This window comes from Arachis ipaensis, chromosome B02 (genome assembly GCF_000816755.2).
Source record: "Arachis ipaensis cultivar K30076 chromosome B02, Araip1.1, whole genome shotgun sequence".
NCBI lineage: Eukaryota > Viridiplantae > Streptophyta > Magnoliopsida > Fabales > Fabaceae > Arachis > Arachis ipaensis.
Genome location: NC_029786.2, coordinates 12,604,378 through 12,614,205, shown reverse-complemented (window position 1 = coordinate 12,614,205; position 9,828 = coordinate 12,604,378). Strand labels below are relative to the sequence as shown.

The following is a 9,828-nucleotide window of genomic DNA, read 5'->3' as shown; positions in this document are numbered from 1 at the left end:
ACAAAATTGGAGTTAGTCTTAAAGTTCTGAAAAGTGATTCGAACCGCAAAACCGATGGAAATAACGGTTTGAACATATGCTAAAACCGGAAATTAAAAAACCGGCGTTGGACTGTCAAACCGGTCGAGAACTAGCCGGTCGAACTGAACTGGGAATCGGTCGGTTTTCTAAATTTATCAAAAACGCAGCCGTTTTGATAGCTGATGCGCTAAGCCCCTGACCATTACGCAACCCAGCAACCCTAACTCCACACAACGGCGCAGCACACACTCCCTCCCATCACCCTCGAGCTCGTCCTTCCTCTCACCACCAGCGAGCTCACTCCCTCACTTCCGTCCAGCCGCCGGACTGCTCCCACCGCCATCGCAAGTTGGAGCTTCGAAGCCACCGTTGCCATCGTGCAGCTACCGTTTCAGCTTTGGAAGCACCGTCGCCGGGCTCGCCTCCTGCCTCCGTCGCGCAGATCTGTTCCACCGGTCTGCTCTGTTCTAGGCTTCTAGATTTCTTTGTTCTTGGAATTTGATTTTTATTTCTGGTTAGGATTGGTGATCTGAATCTTTTACTTGGAAATTATTTTTTGGTGCTTTGATTTTCAAGTTGCTTGCTGCTTCAATTTGAGGGGATTGTGAATTTTGGTTTAAGCTGTGATTGAAGGTTCTTTAGTTTGGGTATTCTTCATTTTCCTGGAAGCTTAGCTTTTAATTCGTTGAGATCAAATTATTGTTTTCAACAATGGTGATTTTTAGATATTTCTTTTTTGTTAGCTTTGTATTAAATGTTCCTATTGGTGTTCTTGTGTTGTTGCTGTGATTTAAATGTTCTTTTGATTCTTTCTTTTTTTTCGAATGCCCAGTCAGGGCTTGGTTGATCGGCTTTGCTCACTGATTGTATTTGATGATAAATTTTAAATTGATAACTCTATTACTGCTTTACTGCCTGTTTCTGTAGTTAAATTTTATTAAAGTTTCTTGAATTTGCACTGCCTATGTTACTGATTCACTGTTCCTTCATTGCTTTTTTTGTTGTTAATCATTGTGATGAGCTTTGTTAAACTTGGGTTGAAAACTGTTAATCTTTCTTCATTTTTCACTGTTCTAACTTCTGTTCTTATTAAAAATCTGCAATTGGTGATCTTTTGATTTATTATATGCTTCATGTTTTCATTGTTCTGTTCTTATGAAGAAAAAATTTACAATTAGTGATTGTATGATTCATGTTTTGATTGTTTTGTTATATAAAAAAGCTTCTGTTTTCATTGTTTTGCTCATTATTTGGTTGCACTGTCCCCGCTGTCGATCTCCTCCGATTCGCTGCCCCTCTCCGTGTTGTATTCTTTTGTTTCAGCTGTTGTGTTTTTGTTTCAGGCTCTGTTCTGTGTTTGTTGTGCAACACTATCATTTTTTGTTTTACTTTTTGAATCAGCTGCATTAAGGCAATATTTTCTATCTTTAACTTGTGCATTGTAATTCTCCAGCTATTTTTAATGGAAGTGTAATTATGTAAATTGTCAACAAATTTGCAGCAACTTTTTGCATATTTTGATGATTAATTACATTTAATTGGTGATATTTTATTTAGAGTTTTAAATTTGAAAGATATTTTAGGATGTTTATTTAGAATTTATTTATTATTTTATTATGGAACGGTTTTTTCGGTTCTACCATGGTTAGACTGGTTGGACTAATGAACCATGAACCAGTGACTAGAGTGGTTCAATGACCGGTTCGGTTTTCAGAACCTTGGTTAGACTAGGCTTCTGATCATGAGTGATAAGAGAAGAAAAAAATGAGATGAGCTGATCAGGTTTAGAAAAGTGTGTTTATTGTGTGTGGTCTAGGGCTTTTTTATTGTTTATAGAGATTGTATGCTCAGAAAGTTCCCAAATTGCAAATTGTTGTAAAGCTGAACGGTTATCCATTTGTCATTGTTTAGTTTAAGGATTTTCAATGATTTATTAGTATCTGCCGTCTTTTGTTAATCAATCTAATTTCCCTAGTCCCCATCTTAATGTTGTGCAATTGAAGCTGTAATTTACTTTATATTGCTCACTCCTCTTGGTGGTAGTTTAATCTGTTGCAGATAGCTTGAGAAATAATGTGTAGAGATTTCTCCTTAGAGGTATATGCAAAACAATTAGGGTGGCTTTTGTTTTTATATTAGTCTTGTGAGGTAAAGAATGAATTGAGTCTTTGGTGTACACTATCTTCTGATGAATCGGCAATGATAAGGACAAGTAGATAGTTGATAACTATTAGTTGGATATGCTCGACAATATATTGTTTGTGAGTTGTGTTTGACTCTGAAACTTGATTTTGGCAATTGTGTCTGAAATTTTGTTAATAGAGAAAGACGCTGTCTAGCATAGGATTACCTATCTAGTTTACATTTAAAAATTTAAGACAATGTGACAGCTGTGAAACTGTAATAGTAAAATTGAACTATCGCTTGATTAATTTAATTGTTGTATCCATTGTTGCACCATATTTTCACTTGTGAAACTAATGTTGATTGTTGAATATGCTAGTGAAGGTTATTGTTGTAATGATAATGTTCAAAGTGCTTTCCATCAATTTAAAATGCTATTTGAAAATTATGTATACCATATTTCAATTGAATTCTCTTAAGGTGAGAAATTATTGCATAATAGAGTCAACATTCTTTGGTTAAAACCCTATTGATATCTTACTGGATTTTAATTCCAATAGGCCCTTTATTTCTCTAGTAACATCAAAAGTAATCCGTGTCTCAGCAATGGCGGCACCATTTTTCTCAACACCTTTTCAGCCCTATGTTTATCAGGTACTTGCATGTTCTTGCCATTGACAATAAAAAATATATATAGTTGTATTTTATCTGGGTAAGCTTAAGTTAGTATGTTTGCTGTCCACATCCAGGTTTGTATTTTTGTGAAATTGGAGTAGTATCACATGTGCAGTAAATAGGAAGGGCTGAACTGACTATTAATCCTAACATGATGTTTAGAAAAAGGAAATATATCTTATTATTTTTTATCTTTTATTCATATGACTGCTCATGATCAGACTCCAACAAAATTTTAGTTTTGCTGGTTGTTTTGTAGTGTATCTTGATGGCCTTCAACTTATTATGACATAATACTCTTTTTCGTTCTCCTTCTAAAAAAGAAAGGAAAAGACATTTTCAACATTATATTGTTTGTATTATCCTATGAAATATCCTTCAGTCTGATGATAAATTTTTCTTCATTGTGGTTTAGAGTCCGCAAGATGCAATCACACCTTTTCAGATTTTAGGGGGTGAAGCTCAGGTGGTCCAGGTATATGAACCACCCTCCTTGGTGTAAAAATTAAAGTCGGGTTTTCTCCCCCATATTTCTTTTAATGGTATTCATAAAATTAACTTTGACTTTGTTGTTGCAATACAGATAATGTTGAAGCCCCAAGAAAAAATTATTGCAAAGCCTGGTAAGTCGTTTAGGGACTTCTATTTGTGACTCTAGATTTATTTTATTTTATTTTTCCTAATTGCTTTTTCTCTGTAGACTTAGAATGAAAATTTTTGCATGTCTGTCAATGCATATATGATATTTTAAATGATATCCATGTACTATAACTAATATTGCATATTTGCTATGTAGGCTTAACTCTGTTGTAGTGTAATGTATATTGATGTTTATGTGTTTAACATGGCTTATACTGGGCATGACTCTTGAACATCAAATTGGATAAGATGACAAATTTTCAAATTTTAATGTATTTTTTGGTCTTAACATTTTGTTTTATTTATTTTCTTAATATAAATGCATAATTAAATACTGAAATTCTTTCCTTTGTGATTGTTGGTTCGTGTGCCTGTAGACACATTTGTGATTTTTTTTTTAAATTTTTCTCTAGTTAATTTTTTTTTTTGGAGAAAGAAAAAAAGAGGGGGGGAGCATTATGAAGTATAAGTAAAACTGAACCTGATTTCTGATTTCGCTTTTAAGTTTCTTTAAATGTTAACATGGATTGTACCTATGTGCATATATAATTTATAGTTAGAGTCTGTCGATTTCCCCTCTGAATTTAAGTGGAGTTTTATTCTACTGCTATTGTAGGTTCCATGTGCTTTATGTCAGGATCCATTGAAATGGAAAATTCCTATCTTCCAGAAAATGAAGTAGGCATATGGCAGTGGCTATTTGGCAAAAACATAAGTAGCATCGTTCTTCGTAATTCTGGACAAAGTGATGGATTCGTTGGAATTGCTGCACCTTATTTTGCAAGAATTCTTCCGGTTTGTGGTTATATGCATCTCTAATTTGTTTCACATAACATTTTGTTACTCCTTTGCTTGAAGTCTCCAAATTCATCACCTGAACATATGCTTGGATGCATTTGACTGAAAGACCTCTCTATATATGTTTCTTACTCATGCAAATACAGATTGATTTAGCAAGCTTTAACGGGGAGATTTTGTGTCAGGTATTAATTTGTTTGCCGTTGTTTCATCTGTATGTTTGAATTTCTTAGAGTGATTTTAAAAACTAAACTTTGATTTTGTTGGGCTTACTCCTGTTGATTTTTCTTTCCAATACCAGGACCAAAATATGACATAACCAATTTTTCAATTTCTGTAGCCAGATGCATTTCTTTGCTCTGTCAATGATGTGAAAGTCAACAACACAATTGATCAGAGGGGACGTAATCTTATTGCTGGTGCTGAGGTAGCTGGGATGTTTCCTATTTTTTATTTTCTTGTTAACAAATATCAGATACTTGGTGTCAGTTACCTAGCAAGCAATTTATTTTGTTTCTCCAAATATTATCCTTTTTATTATTTTTTTTTTGGGGGTTGTGAGGGAAAATCCCAAGTTTTTAATACAGATTGCCATTTTCTTTTTCCTGGCCTATGTTGTCATTGTATCTTCATTAATATTGACAGATGTATGAAACTTAGTAAAGGTTTTTCTTTTTTCTTTTTTGTGGTATTCCAACTTTTATACCATTTTATGATCATAGATACTAGGAAGGTGAGAAGAAGAAATTTGAATGCCTTGGATTTGGTTAACAACAGTGCTTGATGGTCGGATTTTGACAAAGAAAAGCATCCAAATTATAGCATTGATATCTATCACAAAAATGTTCATTTTATCAGAATATTAATCTATTTCAACGCTTCCTATGAGTTGTCGATCACAATGGTATGATATTATGTTTTAATTCATAGAAGAGAGAAGGTTAAATAGTTGACGCTTTTTAACTTTAGAAAAAGTATAAGGTACTAATATACAATCTGTTAACTTATTTGTCAATAATGATTAATTATTATATTTTAAACACATGTATAAGGAGACATATTTAGAAAATACATCTATAAAGACACTTCTATTAAACATAACTGTAAAAAAAATATTTTTATTAGGCACATTTGCAAAGACACGTTCATCAAATACGATCATAAATAAGAATTGGCAGAAGTTGGCAAAAATGCTGTTGGTAATGTAACGGGATTATTATTTGGTTTAAGGTTTAGGATTTGATTCATTCAGAACCTTGGTCATATCATATATATGTTGTCCATATCGGAATTATAATTGAAACATATTTAACGTTACTAATAAAATTAAAATCAAATATTAAGAAAAAATTTAAAATAATATATAAACGTTCAGATCAGAACAAAAGACCTAACCTGAACATACGAGATAGGACAAAAAAGACAACTCGATCCGAAATCTCATCCTTAATATATAATTATAAGATTAATTTATTTCAACTTCACAGTATTCTTAATTATTATGGGGGTATATGCTGATCATCAAGATATGTATAGATCTTTTAACTATTAAGAACCTCAAGTTTCAAATACTTTATTATTTCTTTAATGACAGTTAATAATATCTAATTAGAACATTGATTATAAACTTTCTGTGATCCGCCACTAAATTTGCTCCCTGAAACTCACTTCTTGATACCCTTTTGCTTCCATCATGTCTGTATATGCATGCCTCATCCATCTTAATCTTATTTAAAGTTAATTGCCACTCAATAAGTGGGGGGAAAACTATTCAATAAATAAATAATGCGAACTCTTATTATCTCATTTACTTTGTTATATTTATGAAGTTAGAAAAAAAAAGTCTTATATATGTTTAATTTAATTAAACACACAAATAAAAAGGATGAGTTATTAACACGCATGCTAAGGGAAAATTCATATATTAACTTTTCTTTTGTCTTTCGGGAAAAGAATCTCATGTCTGTGACATTGACAGTTTGACACTCTTCTTAACACATAATTTTGCTTCTTTAATTAAAAATAAAATACTAATGATCTATATATATGGTATATATATCATATATATACACTTACATCGTTGTAATATATGTTTTTGAATGATAACCGAATCAAAATATGTTAACATACTTTTAGAATAAAATATAAATAACTAAGAATTTTAGTTATATAAATAATGAATTTGTATATATGTAAAAAAATGTGTATTATTACTAATTGTAAATTCTACTCCTACAAATAATAACATCATTAATAATTTTAATTTTCAAAAAAATTTCAATTATTGTTATTCATAAAATAAAATAAAAAAACTAAAATATGTAATCATTTACCTATAAATTATAAAATATCCTCATTTTTTTAAGATAAAGTATATTTTTTATTCTTAAAATTTAGCAAAAATTTTAAAAATATCCCTAAATTTTATTTTGTTTCAATTTCGTTCTAAAAGTTTTTTATTTGCATCAAATATATCTTCCATGGCAAAATTTTCAAAAAATTTAAGATTAATCCAACAAAAATGCATAAAAATTATGCTTGATTTGCTTGTGTTGAAGGACTTGAAGGTTGTTCTTATGAAATTATTGTTGAATTGATTCTAAATTTTTTGAAAAATTTGACACCGGTAGTATATTTGATACAAATCGAAAAATTTTTAGACAAAATTGAAATAAAATAAAACTTAAGAATATTTTTTTTAAAAGACAACAAATATATTATATTTTTTTAAATAAACTAAAACCAGTATACAAATAACTTTCTTGAATATTTTAAAAGAAGACAATAACATTCATGACTTCAGGAAATTTCGTTGGCACATGATTACAAAGTTTTGCCAGCACAGTGCTGAGCCGCAATTGTTTAGGCTGATTCCTGAAACAGCAATTTTGTTTTATATATTATTTGATAACTTAATTGGATGATTATTGGTAATATATATATGTGACGTTGACAATTCTAAAACTTGGCACTCATGTTATGTCTTGTCAAAGGCGTGTTTTCAATTTTTTTGTTTCAAAACTGAAATTGTATGTGTATATATAATGACTAATTTCCGTGGATGATATATGCCTCCATAGTCAAATTTGATGTTCCCTCTAAGATAGGAAAAAAAAAATTACGTGTTTTTTTGAGAGAGTTATTCTTGTTGATGTGATTTATAGATAAGTGGAGTTCATCATGATTGTAATTATAGCGATTAAGGTAGTTATATAATTTCGACCATACTTAAATTGGTTTATAACTTTTTATATTTTTGGAATATTTTTATTTTTACTTTTTAAATTAAAAAATTTAAATATTAAAAAGATGTTATTTGAATTTTAGTAACACTTTTGTAAGTGTTGCAAACACTACAAGAAAATAGGTCCGTGGCCATGCTTTTTTCTTGTCACGCTTTAAAAGCGTGGCCAAAAAAGATCAATGGCCATGCTTTTATGAGGGTAGTGATTGATTAGAGATTCGGTCACATTTTTTCTCGCCACGCTTCAAAAAACTAGCGAAAATGGTCAATGGCCACGCTTTCATGAGGGTGGCGATTGATTAGAGATACTGCCACTTTTTTTCTGCCACGCTTCAAAAGCGTGGCCATAGAGAGAAACAAGGACGTTTTGAAAGCGTGGCAACATGGTTCTATTACAATAGCATTTTTAAAACGTGGCCGTTTTCTGTTACTCTTTTGACACACTTTAAAAGCGTGGCCAAAAGCTTTTAGAAAAAAAAAAGCTTTTGTATTTCAAAACACCTTCGAGACTCTCTCATGAAACCCAACCTTTAGCAAATAACCCTAATAACCCCAGCACTCTTACAATGCCTCCGCCGCTTACAACCCTGCACTGACGGTGAAACCCTAATAACCCCTAAAGAACGAAGAACATCGCCAGCGCTCACAATGCCTCCGTCGGCGCTCCCACCATCGCTGCTCCCACCTTAAACCCCTAACTCTCTTCTCGGCACTCCTATCATTGCTGCTCCCACCAGAGTCTGCTCATCGCGCCTCCAACCCTAAACAAGACCCTCTTCATCGCACCTCCAACCCTGACCACAGAGGCTTTTCATCGCGCCTCCAACCCTGACCCCAAAGCCTTTTCATCGCACCTCCAACCCTAACGCTAGAGCTTCATCGTGCTTCCAACCCCTCCTTCGGCGCTCCCTCCGTCAGTGCTCTCTCTGTCTCAAATGCTCCTTGAGTGATAATGACGACGACGATGGATTGAACATTGTCTTAAATGATGATGAAGGTGTATGCAACGGTCTTCCACCTATTGCGCGTTGTGATGACGTGGATGATGATTGCGGTGGTGAAGGTGGCGGCGATGGTGATGGTGGTTTGCGATTGGAGGATAGGTCCGAGTTTCTGAGTAAGAATGGGGTCAGAGGTGGATACGATTCTTTATTTTTTCATTGTAAGGTTCGTTCTTCAATCCTCTATATATATTTGAAAGTTGTTAACTTTGATGCGTATCGCTGGTTTTAATATGCAGTCAAGTTGATGTGTCTGGGGGTCGAAAGGCTGTTGTTATCCATGTTCCCTTCAGATTAAGGAAAGATTTCCGGAAGATTCATGTTAGACTTGTTAGAGAGCTTGAGAAGAAGTTCAGTGGCAAGGTACGCACTACACAGACAACATCTTTGTTTTGGAAGATGTATGATATTTGTTACCACTGTTCCTTGATGAAATTGTCCATTCTTTTACCTTCTCCTATGCCCCACTCAATATTAATGATTTGGAATTTTGTTGAATTTTCTGTTCGTTGCAATCTATTTATTCATTATTTTAGCATGGAACAGTTCTAGATTTCTGGTCATCTAATGTTAAGAAGCTGTATTTATGCTGAACTAAATTGCAATCTATTTATTCATTATTTAGCCTTCAAGTGACTTTCACTTGTTTCAGTTATTGTTTAGTTTTATCTTAAGTTAAAGAACCAAGCTTCAAGCTTGTATATTTTTGTGTTTCAAAATGTTGTGTGTTTTGTGCAACCGCTCTGCTGGTTGTGCCGGGAAATCTGCAGTTAGATGGACTAAAAATTGCCATGAAATAAGCTACTTCTCACATACAAAGCATGGCCATATCGCACATACAGCCACGTTTTTAAGCGTGGTAATCTGTAAAAAATGTGGAAAAAAAAGCGTGGCAGTAGGTCACTAAAAGCGTAGCAATAGATCAACCGCCATGCTTACAAATGTGACCCTTTTAAAAGCGTGACAATAGAACTGTTTTCTTGTAGTGAAAAAATGTATAACCATCATAACTACTCTAATAATAGTCACTATAATATACACTTTACATATATGGTTTCTTTAATTTGTGGCATCAACGAATTTTATCAGTCACTAAAATAGATCAACCGCCATGCTTACAAATGTGACCCTTTTAAAAGCGTGACAATAGAACTGTTTTCTTGTAGTGAAAAAATGTAAAAAATGTAGCGTGGCAGTAGGTCACTAAAAGCGTAGCAATAGATCAACCGCCATGCTTACAAATGTGACCCTTTTAAAAGCGTGACAATAGAACTGTTTTCTTGTAGTGAAAAAATGTATAACCATCATAACTACTCTAACTACTCT

General features: G+C 33.0%; 1 protein-coding gene across 1 annotated transcript; it reads left to right on the top strand.

The window, feature by feature from the left end:
• On the top strand, positions 209-9,095 carry LOC107624926. Its single transcript, XM_021116846.1, has 10 exons — positions 209-476; positions 2,706-2,799; positions 3,236-3,295; positions 3,404-3,443; positions 4,076-4,254; positions 4,404-4,442; positions 4,598-4,831; positions 8,420-8,604; positions 8,742-8,865; positions 9,039-9,095. Exons 2-10 carry the CDS (start codon positions 2,752-2,754, stop codon positions 9,093-9,095), a joined length of 966 nt encoding a protein of 321 aa, XP_020972505.1. The 5' UTR covers positions 209-476; positions 2,706-2,751.

Excerpts from the sequence above, each read along its gene's own strand:
- LOC107624926 (XM_021116846.1), top strand. The coding sequence starts at position 2,752 with ATGGCGGCACCATTTTTCTCAACACCTTTTCAGCCCTATGTTTATCAG. Across the intron at positions 4,832-8,419 it reads GTTGTGAGGGAAAATCCCAA|TGCTCTCTCTGTCTCAAATG; the intron begins GTTTTTAATACA and ends TCCCTCCGTCAG. Across the intron at positions 8,605-8,741 it reads GGTTTGCGATTGGAGGATAG|TCAAGTTGATGTGTCTGGGG; the intron begins GTCCGAGTTTCT and ends TTTAATATGCAG.